At 38.7% G+C, this 17,197-nt stretch overlaps 3 protein-coding genes and 1 pseudogene across 3 annotated transcripts; 1 reads left to right on the plus strand and 3 right to left on the minus strand.

The window, feature by feature from the left end:
* On the plus strand, nt 136-4,536 carry LOC18773264 (E3 ubiquitin protein ligase DRIP2). The gene is made up of 7 exons (XM_007205103.2): nt 136-834; nt 1,305-1,404; nt 1,662-2,028; nt 2,546-3,045; nt 3,154-3,204; nt 3,789-3,861; nt 4,178-4,536. Exons 1-7 carry the CDS (start codon nt 720-722, stop codon nt 4,349-4,351), a joined length of 1,380 nt encoding a protein of 459 aa, XP_007205165.1. The 5' UTR covers nt 136-719; the 3' UTR covers nt 4,352-4,536.
* Nucleotides 5,107-11,830, minus strand: LOC109949763 (annotated as a pseudogene).
* Nucleotides 13,110-14,594, minus strand: LOC18773271 (aspartic proteinase CDR1). Its single transcript, XM_020567469.1, has one exon. It carries the CDS (start codon nt 14,592-14,594, stop codon nt 13,110-13,112), a length of 1,485 nt encoding a protein of 494 aa, XP_020423058.1.
* Nucleotides 15,394-16,836, minus strand: LOC18775492 (aspartic proteinase CDR1). The gene has a single exon (XM_020565919.1). The coding sequence runs from the start codon at nt 16,834-16,836 to the stop codon at nt 15,394-15,396; it is 1,443 nt and encodes a 480-aa protein (XP_020421508.1).

A 17,197-nucleotide genomic window follows, 5' to 3' on the forward strand; every position in this document is an offset into this window, starting at 1 on the left:
TGTTTGGATAAAATTGGCCAGCAAAAATAGTGAAAAATCCATCACTTTCCAAAACAACCTTGGTCTAGAATTCAACGAAAAAGGAAGAGAGTAATAAATACAAGGAAATATAAACGGGGGCCGGGTAGGTGCAAGGCATACTCATTACGTGTACATGGTATGGTACGTAGCAGTCTCAAAACGACGCGCACCCTCCTACAGTCTCACTCCTATAAATCCAATCCAGAGTTGGAGTTGGTAAAACAAAAAAAAAACAATCTCAAACTCGGTCTTTGGTCTTTGTTGCAGCACAAGACACACACTCCACAGTTGCACCGTCGCACGCACAAAAAAAAAAGGCCTTGCTTTGCTTTCTAACATCTCTCTCTCTCTCTCTCTCTCTCTCTCTCTCGCTCATGTTTTTTCATCGAAGAAGCTCAAACAACCCCACCGCGCTCTCTTTGTCCTAAACCCAACAAACCCCACGTAATTTTCCCGCAAACAATCAAACCCCATCTCTTAATTTCACCCCAAAACCGGCCACTTTCTTCACTCTCTCAGATCCAACACCTCCAACCATCCAACACGTCCCAATAAAACCCAAACCAAGCTTTGTTTTTTCGCATATTTATCCGCTCTTTGCTCTGCGTTTCTCTTGTTTTCTCTGGGGTCGAATGTGGTTTGGACAGGGATTCAGGGAAGCCGAGACAGAGGCTTTGAGGTAAAATAAGGAGGAAGACATGGCGGGTCAGGTGGTGAAAGTGAAGAGGGAGACACTGGAGGCATGCATGACGTGCCCTCTTTGTAATAAGCTATTGAAGGAGGCTACAACCATATCACTCTGCCTTCATACGTGTTAGTTCCTCTTAATCTCCCTTCCTTCAATTGTTTCTTGATTTTGTGCTAATTTTGTGATCTGGGTCTCCTTTTGTTTTTCATTTTATGATTTTGCTTCTTCATAATTTGTGCTTTTGTTATCTGGGGTTTGAGTCTATCATGCAAATTCTGATTTTTCTCTCAGATTGTTTCGTATTTGATATGCATTTCGTGCCATCTTTTGCAAATTGGAAACTGATATGTCTAATTTAAATTCTGTGTTTTGACACAGTCTTTCTTCTTTTTGTTGATTAACACCTGAGGACGTTACGAAATTTTATTTTCTTTCTTTTTAATTTTTAATTTTAATTTTTTTTTGATGTGGGTCAGATAAGCTGCCATGCATCCCCATAGAAATGAAGAAAAGGTTTTGATTGTAAGATTTTTTTTTTTTTTACTCTATCAGTAATTCACTGCCAATATTTATAAAATTTTGAATTCCAAACCAGTTTGCAGGAAATGCATTTATGAGAAGCTTTCAGATGAGGAGGTGGACTGCTGTCCTGTATGCAATATTGATCTGGGCTGTCTACCAGTGGAAAAACTCAGGTATAACTCCGATTTTGTGTACAAAGTTGATGCTTAGTCAATCATGACAAAGGTGGATTTTCCCTCCCATAAATAAAGCTTTCTTGAGATGCCAATTTCTGAGACTAGGCTTCCTACTTGCTCATTAATTATCAGATGATTTTGTGCATGCTCATTGTTTCATTGTACTAGTTTCCCAATCGTATTGTTGCTAATGTGTGCTGGAGCTTTACATTGAAGTGTTCTCACACATGCTTACGATGCCATTTGATTTGCAGGCCAGACCATAATTTGCAAGATATTAGAGCCAAGATATTTCCCCTTAAACGAAGGAAAATCGATGCACCTGAAATTACTCCCGAAGTAACTCCGGAAGTTACTCATGAAGTTACACCTTCAATTTCATTGCCAGTGAAAAGGAAGGAGAGATCATTATCTTCATTAGTAGTTAGTACCCCAAAAGTTCCAATGCAGACTGGTTTGACTGGAAGGAGATCAAGAGCTTTGACCAGAAAGGCTGCTGCTTTACGAGGATGCAGTTTTTCTGCTGAAGAACCTGTGAAGAGAGATGATTCTACAGAAGATCATCCAATGAGTTCTAGTTCAACTGAAACTCTTGATAGGGGTCCACGAAATAAGATGCAGGTAAAGGCAGACATGATTTTGATTATTTGTGCTTTATGTTGATTAATTTATAGCAAAACCAAACAAGTCCAATGCTTTATATTGAGAAACTAATGAAAAGATATGATACGTTAATCGTAACTCTAATCACAAGTAAATGCCTTAATTTTAGGAAATTAGCTCACTCTTAAACAAAATAGGGAACAAAATTTTATTTTATGGCAGGAGATTAAATATTATAACTGGTCTTAATTACTTTTATTCTTCAACATTCTCCCTCAAGCTTGAGCAAAAATGATGATCTTGCCCAACCTGTTGTAACACAATAGAATGGAGAGGCATTGACACAGTTAGGGAATATGATGTGGAATGGCGATGACAACCAACGAGAGAAATTATGTATAAAAAAACTCTTGAGGACAATATATATGTATATATAATGTAGCGATGCTTGATTGTACACCCCTAATCAAAGTGTGAAAAACTGACAAAGAATCCTATTTACGATATCTGTTTGCATGTCCACTCAATCATGCAGGACTCGCCCGAGCCTTCACATCAGCAAAACCCTAATAGAGATATGAATAATGACGTTGAAATAATAGAAGGCAAAGCTGATCTGTGGACACCCTTAAACTGTCTTGTAGAGGCTGCTAACCGAACCAAGTCTTCTAAGTCAAATTCACAAGGGCTGTTCCATGCCAAATCAGAGCCACTCAATGCCCTTGATGGTGAACTTTATATGTCGGAAAATAAGGCAGCAGAAGAAAAATCACCAAATACTCTGGATAGTGATGCTTATATGCCTAAAACAAAACTAAAGGAGCCCGGACAAAGTGCAAGAGGAAAAAATAACAGTAACGGGACAGGGGTTGCAGGACCGGTGAAAAATAGAAGGTTGCGAGCAGGTAATCGTAACAGGGTAGCTCCATCTGGGGAGTCAAGTGCTTCGGCTCAAGCTATGTTAGATGCATGTGGAGATAAGCATAGCAGAAGAAATAGTACTATTTGGTTCTCCTTGGTTGCAACTGAAAATTGGTGAGATGCTCTTTTGGTTATAAAATTCATCTGGTTATATGTATTTGACGAGCTCGATTTGTGATTTCTTTCATGTTGATCTCTGATTGTCATGGTAAATGTCTTCAGGAAAGGAGATGGTTCCTTGCCACAGATACCATCATCTTACTTGAGAATAAAGTGAGTTCCTGTAGTCATGTTTCTTGCTTTGAAGTTCTTCTATTTTGCTTTATACTGATTTATTCTCTTGTCTTAGCGATTTAATCATCTTAAACATGTATGGAATAGAGCAACGAGTACCAAAATATAGGTTTAGCTTTGTGTCATTTTGTGTGTGAGTATGTACGTATGTTTCTTTTATTGTTTATTTTTATTTTGGAGGATTCTGTATATAACAAAAGTGAGGCAACAAGTCAGGTAATATTTTGCTAGAAAAATAAAAACCGTAAAGCTTTATGATGAGCTGTTATCCGAATAGGCCTTGACATGTGTATTCTTTTGATGGTTTGAACTGGTTTAAGATTTAGACTTTAGATGTATTTGAGAAATGATTTTGATAGATCTCCATCGATCTACTATTGATCATTGTTATATGTTGAAGCATGTATTAGATCTTACAATATTACTATTTTTGAGTGGTTCCTACTTGTTATTCTGAATTCCTGCAGTTATCTGGCTTATTATTACAGTGTGGAAGATACTTTTTCCGTTTGGTTGTTTAGTTGCCTAAACTAGTTGTATTGACTTTCTCTCTTCTTTCACAGGGATGGTAAAATGCCTGTATCATTCATCCAGAAGTACCTTGCGAAGAAACTTGAACTTAACAGTGAAGATGAGGTGAGTATATCTTTGTTGCCTTTAACTTGACTAAAATCCTATTCCATCTATCCAAAAGTAGTTTAATGGGGCAACCGAGGGAGGCTCTGTTCAGTTTCCTTTCATACGCAGAGAGTGCATTTTCCTACTGTCATAGATGCTATGATTCAAGTGTCACATTTTACTATGCAAAATATAGGAATAACACTTTGACTTATATGTTCATTGCATGCGTTTTGAAATGAATGTTTTCCTTTTAATTATCAGTAAAAGGAGTAATAGGGCCTGGCTACATTTTCACTTATGCTTTAAGTTTTTATATTTTCCTTTCTTGTAGGTGGAGATAATGTGCCGGGGTCAGTCAGTGCTTCCGACATTGCAACTAGAAAACCTAGTAGATCTCTGGTTTCGAACAGCAACAACACCAAAAAAGGTACCGGCAGTAGTTGGCTCCTCAGCCAAAGATTTTGTGATGACCCTCTCATATTGTCGAAGGGTCCAAAATCCCTGAAAGAACCAATAAAAGTTTCTCTTTTGTTTGTTGTCTTGGGGTCCAAAATCCTTGAAAGAACCAATAAAGTTTCTCTTGTGTTGTCTCCATAGCCTACAACTTTCAATATTTATAGTACCTGTTGTCGGATTTACTGGTGTATCAACAAAGTTCATCTGCTGCATCTTGTGTGCTTGTTCTATGTGCTAAATTCTTTGGTTGTTTTATCACTACTTGAACTTGACCTAACATATTATAGTACATAGAATAACGTTGAAGGCTGAAGCCCATTAGCTTTTCAATGGCCTCTGATCTGTTAGAAGAGGTTGCCAAATAAATTGGTCGTCAACAAGATAACTAATGCATATCAAACTTCCATAGAATTATATAAAAAGGTACGAAGTTTTATTATGGTAGTTGTTCTTTTGTGCAATCACTTGGCTTGAAGGAGACCATCTTGTTTCAAGGTCAAAACCAATCAGGAAATTTGACTGAGCAAAGTTTCCATAAATACTACCATCACTAGTGTCATTTGTCATTGCAAAGCAGAAAACCCCCTCTCTTGGTGGAATGAATGTCTGTTGGTGTCAACCGCACATTAGCATCACCCTCCAAATGCACAGTCAATATTGGTCCTCTGAGATTGGTTTTGCTTTTATAGAAAAGCTGAGTTCCCAAATTTGGGTCATCTTCAACGGGTTTCATTGGAATCTGCTTCTTCAATTCTGCCACCAATCGGTCATATAAATCTGCTGATTTGTATGTTGTTGGTGGATTTATATGTTGTTTGTTGGTGTGCCTGAGTCCAGGTACATGTTGCCTTTTGAAACTTTCCCTGATGAATCAAAAGGCAAAAACTTACCTCCAACACTAATTCCTTTTACTGTGACGTGATAAATTGGGAGGTTGTCTTGTAACACCAATGGCGTTGACACCACACCTTCACCCAACACTTCACGACCTTTCCCAAAAGTGAAGTGATGTTGCTTTCAATGCTTGGATCAGTATGAAATGGGGCCAAACAGTAGAACTTTCTGCCTCCAAGCAAGGAACCCAATTGAGAAACAAGTGATATGGGCCCCCCTTCAAGCCCGAAAATTCCCGTATCAATTTCAATTAAAGTCCCAGTATTGTTATGTCCAGTGTCCACAGCCAAACACAAGGTTTTTCAATGGAAAAGCCTCCCCTGAGGTGGATCTCAAGGTAATTGTCTCCTTGGCCAATACCCCTTTGGTCACTGAATAGTCTTCATACTCATAATTAGGGGTGGGCACTCAAACCGGCGAACCGGAAATTCAAACCAAACCGCACCGAACCAAACCGGAAAAAAACCGAGTTGACCAAAAAGTCAAAAACCGGTCAAAAACCGAACCGGACCGGTTTGGACCGGTTCCGGATCCGGTTCCATGTCTTCAAAAACCGAACCGGGCCGAACCGAACCGGTGAAACTAAAAAAATATATAATTTCAATATATATATTTATATTTAATGCTATATTTTTAATTTCACTAAAAAAAACATAATATTTATCCAAGTTCAATGTCAAAATATCTATATTTTCTCACTTTAATATTTATTTTTTATATGAAATTGAATAATTTGTTAATTTTCAAGTAAAAAAATAATATTTCAGTTGAGAATTGTATTAAAAAGTAATTTAAAAAAATAATTTTTATAATCCGGTTCAAAACCGAACCGAACCGGAACCGGACCGAAACCGGTTCAAACCGAACCGGACAGTTTTTGAAATTTTTTTTATTAAAACCGAACCGAACCAAACCGGATGAATAGTATTGGATCGGTTCTAATTTGAGACAAAAACCGGTCCAAACCGAACCGTGCCCACCCCTACTCATAATCATAACAGCAAAGATTTAGAAGTGAACCAGAAGTGGGGATAAACTGGCATTCTTGTGCAGCACAAGGAAGACCACTACATGTTGAGGACATTTTGGGATCGAACTTGGGATAAATTTGTTATGTGCTTGGGACAGCGCTCGTGTGATTGGGCGATTAGGTATAGGAACTTGGTATGTAGTTTTCTTCTTACGGTCACCTATGGCTGCAGCAATATTTAGAAGGCTCAGTTGGGATAACAATTAGACGATAAGGGTTGCTTCGAGGGAACCCAAAACCTCCAAGTTAGACAAGCTAACAGTAAGGGATAATATCTTATATCTCATTAATGAAAAGCCACTGAAATTTATACAAACAAGGGCTCTAACTGAAAGCTTAGAAAGGGGAAAACTTTTCCCATGACGCCCACTATAAAAGTGGATAACATGACTCCTAAAACTACTCAACAACTAAAGACATGCAAACTCCTACAATTATGCAACAACTAATAACCATGTAACCATCTCCACTCACTCATGAGGGAGCACGTGACATTCCTTCCCCCATCGAAAAAACCTTGTCCTCAAGGTTGACATCTGGAAATCTGAGTTGCAGCTCCTTCAAATTTTCCCAAGTTGCATCTGCTGGAGACAAGCCTTTCCAATGTACCAAGACTTCTTCTTGATTCTTCCTTTTTCGTTGACCAAGGATGGCTTGTGGCATGGGAAAAAGAGTATCCTCTCCATATGAAAGTGCAGGCAAAGATTCTTGGACTGCCACATTAGTGCCCACCTTCTTTTTGAGCAATGACACGTGAAAGATTGGATGAATTCTGGACCCCGCAGGAAGCTTCAATTTATAAGCCACTTGTCCCACCCTCTGGAGAATTTCATATGGCCCAAAGAATCTTGGTGATAACTTCAGATTTCTTCGTAGTGACAAAGACATTTGGCGATAAGGTTGTAATTTCAGATAGACAAAGTCACCAACCTCAAAGCTTTTATCAATTCGCTTGGCATCGTAGAACTTTTTCATGCGCTCTTGAGCCACAAGCAACTGTTCTCGCAGGTCCTTGAGGACTTGTTCTCTGCTGCGTAGCTCCTGATCAACGGCTTCCACTTGAGTAGTTCCTGGAACATAGGACAATAAATTCGGGGGTGGTTTCCCATAAACTATCTCGTATGGAGTCTTTTTGGTAGAAGCATGTATACTGGTATTGTAGCAATATGCTGCCCAAGGAATCCATCGCACCCATTCTTTTTGGTTGTGACTTGTAAAACATCTTAGATACATTTCAACAGTTCTGTTTACCACTTCAGTTTGTCCGTCAGTTTGGGGGTGATAAGATGAGCTAAAATTGAAGCTTGTTCCCTGCAATTTGAATAATTCCCTCCAAAAAAGGCTTGTAAAAGTGGGATTAATGCCAGCCTTTCGAGCAATTTTACTACTCAAAAAATTATGTGTGCTTCCAGAATCGACCAAGAAAGTCATTTGATGTTTGCCCACGTTGCCATGCATCCTCATTGTCTGGGGAGTCCGAGCACCATATATTGCATGAATAGATACTTCAGGTAATTCTTCTCCAGCCAAGTCAACTTCAGCATTACATTCGCCCTCCGCTTCGTCTTCTACATCAGGCCAACAACCTTCAATGAGAAATAATTTTTTGCATCTGTGTCCAGGACTAAACTTTTCATCACAATTGAAGCAAAGTCCTTTGTCTTTTCGTTCTTTTAATTCGGCTGGAGACAGCCGCTTAATTGGCATGAAATTTTGTCGACGGTCAGACTTCATAACAATATTGGTAGAGAGCTGCTTCACATCCGAAGGTGAGTATCGCCTATTTGTTTGGTTGCGGGACTCATACAGGCGAGCCAAACCGATAGCAGCAGAGAGTGTTTGCGGCTTACACGCTTGCACATCAGTTTTGATATTCTCCTTCAACCCACTCACAAAACAGCCAACTTGTTGATCTGGAGTGAGTCGTCCTGCTCTAATCAACAATTTCTCAAACTGGGTTTGATAATCTCGTACTGAACCTGTTTGTTGTAACTTTGTCAGATCACCAAAGAAGTCTTGAAATTGGGTGGGACCGTACCTGTCATGTAGTCCTTGCTTAAAAGTTGCCCATGTGGTGATCGGGGTTTCCTCCTTCATCAATTGGAACCACAATTGCGCATCCCCTTCAAGATTAAATGAAGCTAACGGAACTCTCTCCGTTTCTGGAGTGTGGTGAAAGTCAAAGAATTGTTCAGCACGACATATCCAACTTGTGGGATCTTCCAATCCGTTGAAGTGAGGAAAGTCTAGCTTCACCATTTTAGGAAGGTAAGAGTTGCCAGAATTTGGAGTGGTGGATCCACTTCCAAATGTTCGACCTCCACAACCATTGAAAGCACTACTGGATCCATCACCGGTTCGAGAAATTTGATCCAAGCGAGCATTCATGGCTGCGAACATCTCTTGCATCTCCTTGAGTATTCTTTCTTGTCCAGTGGCTAGGGAGCCCACTTCAGTTTCCAAGCGTTCTACCCGTTGCTCCTCCATGCCCAATTCTGATACCAAGCTGTTATGTGCTTGGGACAGCGCTCGTGTGATTGGACGATTAGGTATAGGAACTTGGTATGTAGTTTTCTTCTTACGGTCACCTATGGCTGCAGCAATATTTAGAAGGCTCAGTTGGGATAACAATTAGACGATAAGGGTTGCTTCGAGGGAACCCAAAACCTCCAAGTTAGACAAGCTAACAGTAAGGGATAATATCTTATATCTCATTAATGAAAAGCCACTGAAATTTATACAAACAAGGACTCTAACTGAAAGCTTAGAAAGGGGGAAACTTTTCCCATGACGCCCACTATAAAAGTGGATAACATGACTCCTAAAACTACTCAACAACTAAAGACATGCAAACTCCTACAATTATGCAACAACTAATAACCATGTAACCATCTCCACTCACTCATGAGGGAGCACGTGACAAAATCTGCTTGTAGCAGGCTTCACAGGGTACACATTGTGGCCACAGTAGGTCACTGCCAGTATCAGCAATGCCGTAAACATCGACCGGTGGATTTCCAATGGAGGTTAAGCTCTTTGAAGGAGTTTTGTTATGAGTGTAGAACGGTAAATTTGGGAAGTTTCGGTGGATAAGTTTGATACTCACCATTAACATCATTGCCTGCTGCAGTAGCTGTAGCTGTAGCTGAATTAAGGCATAGAATTAGACAAATGATCAGAATCATAGTCATAGCACCAAAATGTGAATGGAAAATGAAAGTTTTTGAGGCTGCCATGAGAGAGGAGGGGGGGATTTCATATACTGGAAAAGACAAAGTGCAATCAATGAGATTTCTCGTATACCTGCAAGTTCAGGGATGAGATATATAAACCAGAGAGAGTACACAAGGCCTTAAATGCAAGGTGGTAGATACAGAGTTAATCTATGGGGATTTGCATTAATGGCTAAATCTGTGGATGCATGGATTTTTATGGCATTCTTAGCTAATTAATCCTTAGAGAAAATCAAAGAAGTCATGATGCAATGCTTGGATTTTCTTGGTCGTCTACATTAATGCTTCAGTTACGTTCAATGGTGGCATATGCACTGTAACTTGTATAGTCAGCCTGTTGCTGCTAAGCCTTGATTTATAAATCAGTGGTCTTAGGTTTGAACCCCCACAACACCTTGGTAGCGTGTGTGTGTGAAATCACCATCCCATTATAATTTAAACTATTGCTTGTATTATCCCCATATAGTTTAGACTATTACTTGTATTAAAAAAAGAAAGATTAAGAGAAATTAATTTCAATCAACAAAGAATGAACAAATTCTTGGGTTACATGCATACCCTCCCACATAGCGAATTAAAACAGCCACTGTTACTCTTTGTAGAGGGAAAAAATGACAAGTAAAAGAAAATTTAAAAGGTAGGCGAAGGAAGAGGAAAAGGGCATGGCCATAGAACTACTAGAACTAGCACTCTTTTGCGGCGTGCGCATAGCTGAAGGAGACCATCATTTTTTCAAGGTCGAAACCAATCAAGAAATTGGAGTGCGCATAGCTTCCATAAATAGAAACACTATCATTTGCGGCGTCAGTGGCGTTCTGCACTGAAAAGCACAACAGTTTATGTTGGTGGTATCGATACAAGGCTTGTGCTAGTGATAGGGCATACCTGAGATTTTGAGGGTTTTTTGAGAAACTTAAATTGGGGTTTCATATAATCTAATATAAAAATACTATAAATAAAAATTTGTCGTAACTTAATGTCATAAACAATTTTTTTATAACTAAAAGTCACCATTAATAAATATGTAATGACAATCAAAAATCAAATTCATAAAAATTTAAATGTTTTCATTTGATAAAGTTAAATGTTTGGTACAAAAATAAGCTCCTTATGCCCCTATAAGGTTGGCAATTACAAATTAAAGAGTAGTTCCACACAAATGTGATTAAAAAATTAGATTATATTGCATTAAACACAAAAGCAACAACAAAAACAAACCTGACTATCCAAAAATCAAAAGCAAAAAAAACAGCCAGTACAATACTAATGTCTGAAAAATGATCTTCTTGAATTTTAGAAGAGAAATCATCAATCAAATGTTCATAATCAAGTTTTTCTAGAAGTTCACTTTCAATTGAAATCAAAGCTAGTCTATTTAATCTTTCTTGCGACATAGTTGATCGCAAGTATGATTTTAACAATTTTAATTTTGAAAAACTTCTTTCTGTAGATGCAACAATAACATGAATAGTCAATAGGATTCCAATCATCAACATGATAATAATTTAATAAAATAAGTCAAGTAATATATAGAATAGATTGAAATTTAGATACATACTTGAATTTGAATCTGACTATTTGATTTTGAGTGGTCTTTATGAATTAGGGTTTTCTCTTTTTGGTGTTGAAATTCTTGAAATTGAAAGAATAACAAAAATTGTCAAAGGATTGAAAAAAGAACCAAAGAGAGATTGAAGAATGATGATGATTACTTACCAGAAAATCAGAGTTTAAGAGAAAGAAGAAGCCATGAATTTTTATTTTTGTTTTGAAGTAAAAAGTGCTTGGGTTTAGGGTTTAGGCTTCCCTGACGTGGATGTCAAGGTAACTGTCTCTCTGGCCACAACTCCTGCGGTAACTGTTTCGTCCAGATAAGAGTAATTGTAATTGCAAACCTTTTGATGAGTTTGAGCAAGAGTAAGACCTAGGATCATTCTCAACGTTACATTCTGGTGCATCACATGGAAGGAGCCTAAATGTTGGGGACTTTTTCGGGATCGAATTTAGGATTCTTCTGCTTGTAGCAACCGGGACATGGTTCACATTGTGTCCATAATAGCGTACTGCCTGTATCAGCCACAGCATAAATATCATGTGGTGGAGTTCCAATTGAGAGCTTCATAAGTTGTGCACCTTCACCATCGTCCATGTCACGCTTCACTTGTGACTGTGTGAGGTTTGCATCCTTGGACGGGCTCATGAGACGTCGAAAAGCTTTGTTTCTGTTGTTATGATTGTAGAATGGTGAATTTGGGGAGTTTTGGTGGATAGGTTGGACACTAAACCCGCCATTAATATTGTAATTATTATTGCCAACTGGTGTAGCTGTAGCTGAATTAAGGCATAGAATTAGATAAAAGATGAAAATCATAGTCACTAGACCATACTAATTGTATAAGATAAGACAAGGAGATGGAGGCAGATTTCAGGAAATGTACAATCAGACCTTAAATACAAGAAGTGATCTATTTTTCTCATCTTATGGTTGCAGTGGCAGGTATTGTTTGTTTTTAGAGAATTTGGAAGAGGCCCCCAAGCTACGGTTTTTCTGGGAAAAAAAACTCCAGGTATACCACTTGTGTGTCCACTTTTAGATGCAGGACGTTCATCTGGCTCTGGTCAAAGCATGAACCTCATTTCTTGGGTTTTCAACTTTTGACTTTTCTTAATTATCATAATTATATAATATTCATATAATTAATTGCCCTTTTTCATGGATAATATACTTGGCTAGCTCCTGCCTGAATTACTAGGTCTCCTACCACATCACCACCGCATGACAGCAACCAACTAGATCTCTACTCTTTGTCCTAGAGGCATGGAAGAAGGAACTGAAGTTTCAATATATTTCGAAGATACAGTCGAGAAAGATTTCTCAATGCTTGCCCCCTCATCTTCAGAGTTCAGACTCAATTATATACACAGTACAGTACAGGGTTATAATTGGTTAATTACATAATAATCAGAAATAATTAATGCTTAATTACCTCGAGGAATGTCAGAAGCAAAGCGATATCAGTACTCTTGTCTTGAGTTCCAAAGAGCATGTATATTGTGAATTGTGATGGGGGTTAACTGGTTGTGCATGAAATCTAACATTACTTGGCTATCAAGTTTAGGAGACTCAAAAGAAAAAAAAAACAGAAGATTGCTTAATTAATTACCTTCTAGCTCCCAGTTCCAGGAATTCTAATCATAATTGTATACTTGTATTCATACTTAATGAGGAGACTCTGTTATCCTGGATAGGAAGGTTTTTGTGCAGGTCAACTGTTTTGTTGTCGTCGGACATGCCACTTTGTTTCCAACTCACTGGAATAATGATTGGATATGCTATTTTTTTTTTCGTTACAAATTTAGGATGCTAGTTCAATTAAATATGTTCATGTTTTTAGTAGTAAATGTTTTGCAAAGAAGTTGTTTTAACTTGTGTGGGAAGTTCTTCTGGTTAGATGACCATTTTCTTGAAAGCCAATTTGGCAGTATATAATCAAACCTAGGGATTAAGAGTCTTAAATTTGCATGATGATGGTTCTTTGTTTTGACAGTATATATGATCCTATAAGCTCGCTGAATCAAAGAATCTTAGAAATGTTTGTTCTTTTGGTAATGAAATGCTTACATACAGTATGTTCTTTCCAACTAATTTTCTAGAAGTACAAAATTGCAACCAAAATAAAACTGACAAGGTAGTTGAAGAAATACGAAAAGGGAGTGGCAGAAGCATCATTAGCAGTACGAGTGCTAGGCTTTCTGCAATCAGTTGCCTTGAAGGAGACCAACATTTTCTCGAGGTCGAAGCCAATCAAGAAATTTGACTGAGCATAGCTTCCAAAAAGACCAACACCCTCACTCAATGGATTGCTTGAGTTGAGCGTTCCAAAACAGAACAACTTATCTTGTTTGTTTTGATAAAACGTTTGTGCTGGTGCTAGCTGCACTTTAGCACCGCCATCAAAATGCACCGTCATCATTGGTGCTTTGGGATTAGTTGTGGCATTGTAGCAAAGCAGAGTTCCAGACGGGTCATTTACTTCGGTCGGTTTCAATGACGACGGTTCCATCTTCTTCTTTACTTCTGTCACCAATCTGTCATAAAAATCTTGTGGCAACATTGTCACTTGTGTTCCTGAGTCAAGAAACATGTTCCCTTTTGAAACAGACCATGATGAGTTAAAAGGCACAAACTTATCTCCAACAGTAATTCCCTCCACTGTAACAAAATATTGGGTCTTGCCATCTTTGGTGATCAAAGGTGTTGAGACCACACCTTCACCTGAAACCTCACTCCCCTTCCCAAAACTCATGATGCTTGCATCATTGGGATGATCCGGATCGAACGGCACGAGACAATGTGAGAATTTTCTGCCTCCAACATAAGGAGAAATTTGAGAAATAATTGATAAGTTCCCAAGTCCAAGCCCTACTATTCCCATTTCATTTTTACCAAAAGTTTCCCCTGTATTGTTATGTCCACAACCAAACACAACATTTTTGAACGAAACTGGCTTCCCCGAGCTGGATCCAAATGTAATTGTCTCTTTGGCCATTACCCCTTGTGTTAGTGAATCATCCATGTAAGTGTAATTGTAATTGCAAACCTTTTGATCATCAGTTGAGCAGGAGGTATAGCCAGTGCCATTAGCATAAGTGCATTCTTTTGCAGAACATGGCAGGGTACCGTATGATGAGGACTTTTTTGGATCAAACTTGGGATTTTTCTGCTTGTAGCAATTTGGACATGGTTCACACTGTGTCCATAATAGCGTGCTGCCGGTATCAGCCACGGCGTAAATCTCATAGGGTGGACTTCCAATTGAGAGCTTCATAAGTTGTGCACCCTCACCATCCTCCTTGTCACGCCTTATTTCCGATTGTGGGGTAGTTTGGTCGTCGGATGACCCCATGAGACGTCGATAAGCTTTATGATTGTGATTATAAAGTGGTGGTTTTAGGGAGTTTCTGCGGATTAGTTTGACACTGAACCCACCATTATTAAGATTTGAACTGCTTGAGGCTGTAGCTGTAGCTGAATTATGACATACCATCAGATAAATGATGATCAAAATCATACTCATTGCACCATAATAATTGTGTAAAAGAGGAAGGCCTCCTCTAGTGTCTGCAGATGCCATGTATGGGAGGAATTAAGAGAGAGAGAGCTACAACAAGAGTTTTTGGTTGCATATTACATGCAATTTCAGGCAAGGAGATATGTAAGAAAAGAGAGAGTGTACAATTAAGCCTTAAATAGAAGTGATTCTTTTTTAAGCTAAACCTACGGTTGCAGTAGCTTTTTTGTTTTTAGAAAATTTGGAAGTGGCCACAGCCTACAGGCCACGTTTTTCTGTAAAAAGCTCTTTACCACTTGTTCCTCTGGACCCTGGTCAAAGCTTGAACCTCATTTCTTGGGTTTTCAACCTTTGACTTCTCTCCAGGTCTAGCAATGTCAATATATCCGTACTACCCTTTATTGCAAATTCAGACAAGAAGAGATACTTAAAGAGAAACACAAAACCTTGGATCAAAAGATCAAGTAGTCACATATCACCTACAATAATTCTTGTAATATTCTTTAATGGTGGCATCGTATTATTAACTTACTAAGATTAGAAATATTTGTTGTTGAGAATTCTTTCTTTGATTCCATGCCTATTAACAGACATGGAAGGACTCGAATGGAAAATATGATAACTTATGATTGCATATGGATGGAAGGATTTGAATTTCAAATCTATGAGATTCTTCATTTCAGAACCATTGAATTGAACTTGTTCTTTGTCATGAGTTTCTTCATTATTTCCACAGTACCCTTGAATAACCTTAATTACTTAAAAAGAAAAAATAAAAACTGTTAATGTTGTTTCTTCATCCATATAGTGACATATAGTGAAATGCTTAGATTGGATAATGTTTTTTTGAGTAACTAATTCTCTATAAGGACAAAATTACAATTGGAAGAAGATTCAAAAGGTAGGTGGAGAAGTAGAAAAAGGAAGTGGGAATAGCAGCACTTGTATTTATACAATCAGTTGGCTTGAAGGAGACCAGCCTTCTATCTAGGTCGAAACCAATCAAGAAATTTGACTGAACATAGTTTCCATAAAGAACAAAATCATCATTAGTGACATAACTGGAGTTCTGCATTGCAAAGCAGAAATTCTTAAACTCTTGGTGCTGAAAGAAGGTCTGTGTTGGTGTTAACTGCAAATTAGCACCACCCTCAAAATGCACTGTCAATGTTGGTCCTTTGAGATTCGTCGCGGTATTGTAGCACACTAGGGTCCCAAAAGTTGGGTCCGCTATTTCAATGGGGGTCCTTGGAATCTGCTTCTTCAACTCTGCAACCAAGGGATCATAAAACTGTTGTGGTAAGTATGTGTTTGGTGTTCCTGAATCAAGAATGGTGTTGCCTTTTGAAACAGCATTAGTCTCCGATGAATTGAAAGGCACAAACTTATCTCCAACACTCATCCCTGCTATCGTGATGCGATAAGCGGTCTTGTCCAGTGTGGAGATCAAAGGTGTTGAGACCACCCCTTCACCCAACACTTCACTCCCATTCCCAAAACTCATCTTGCTTGTAGCTGTGGGATTGGCATGAGGTGGAACCAAACAGTAGGAGAACCTCTTGCCTCCAAGTCCAGGACCAATTTGATTAATGAATGACATGTTCCCAGATCCAAGCCCAACTACTCCCATTTGATTCTCAAGAAATGTTTCCCCTGTATTGTTGTGTCCACAACCAATCAAAATATTCTTGACGGAAACTGGTTCCCCAGATGTGGATTTCATGATGATCGTTTCTTTTGCAAGTACTCCTCTGGTGGCTGCACCGTCTACATAGCTGTAATTGTAATTGCAAAGCGCTTTATGATCATCAGGTGATGAGCAAGAGTAAGAGCCAGAGTCAATAAGTAAGTTGCATTCTTGTGCACCACATGTGAGGCTTCTATATGTTGAGGACTTTCTCGGGTCGAACTTGGGATTTTTCTGCTTGTAGCAATCAAGACATGGCTCACATTGTGTCCATATCAGTGTGCTGCCTGTGTCAGCAACCCCATAAATATCGACAGGTGGAGTTCCAATTGAGAGCTTCATAAGATGTTCGCCATCATAGTCACGTCTTACTTCTGATTGTGGTGTGTTTGGATTGGATGGCTCCATGAGACGTCGAAAGCTTCTGTATAAGCTCCTTGAAGGAGCTTTATTGTGATTATAAAATGGTGAATTTGGGGAGTTTCGGCGGATAAGTTGGACACTGAATCCACCACCATGAACATTGCTTGCTAATGAAGAATGACATACAAGATAAAAGAAAAGATTAATAGTCACCAAGTGTAAATGGCAAAGGGTAGAGTGATCTGCAGCTGCCATGTGAGAAATCAATAGAGGGAGAGTTGCTTCAACTTAACTGTAAGAATAAAAAGAAGTGCTGCAATGAGTTTGCTTGCATTGCAGTGCAATTTGGGGCAAAATAAGTTGATCTTAGTGTAGAGATATATCCTGAAATAGGAGGTGGTAGGTTTGCATGAATGGCTAAAATTAGATCACGTAGCTAAGCTAGTCTCTCACACAAACATGGATTCTCTTAAGGTGGCAACGGCATGGCAGTTTTGTTTTTAGAAAATTTGGAAGCAGCCCCAGGCCATATGTTCTTTGAAAGAATTCTATACCACTTCTTTTGTTTTGTGGGAGGCAGTTCCTCAGGTCAAACCCTGATTTCTTGGTATTAGAT

Source organism: Prunus persica, chromosome G6 (genome assembly GCF_000346465.2).
Source record: "Prunus persica cultivar Lovell chromosome G6, Prunus_persica_NCBIv2, whole genome shotgun sequence".
Classification (NCBI taxonomy): domain Eukaryota; kingdom Viridiplantae; phylum Streptophyta; class Magnoliopsida; order Rosales; family Rosaceae; genus Prunus; species Prunus persica.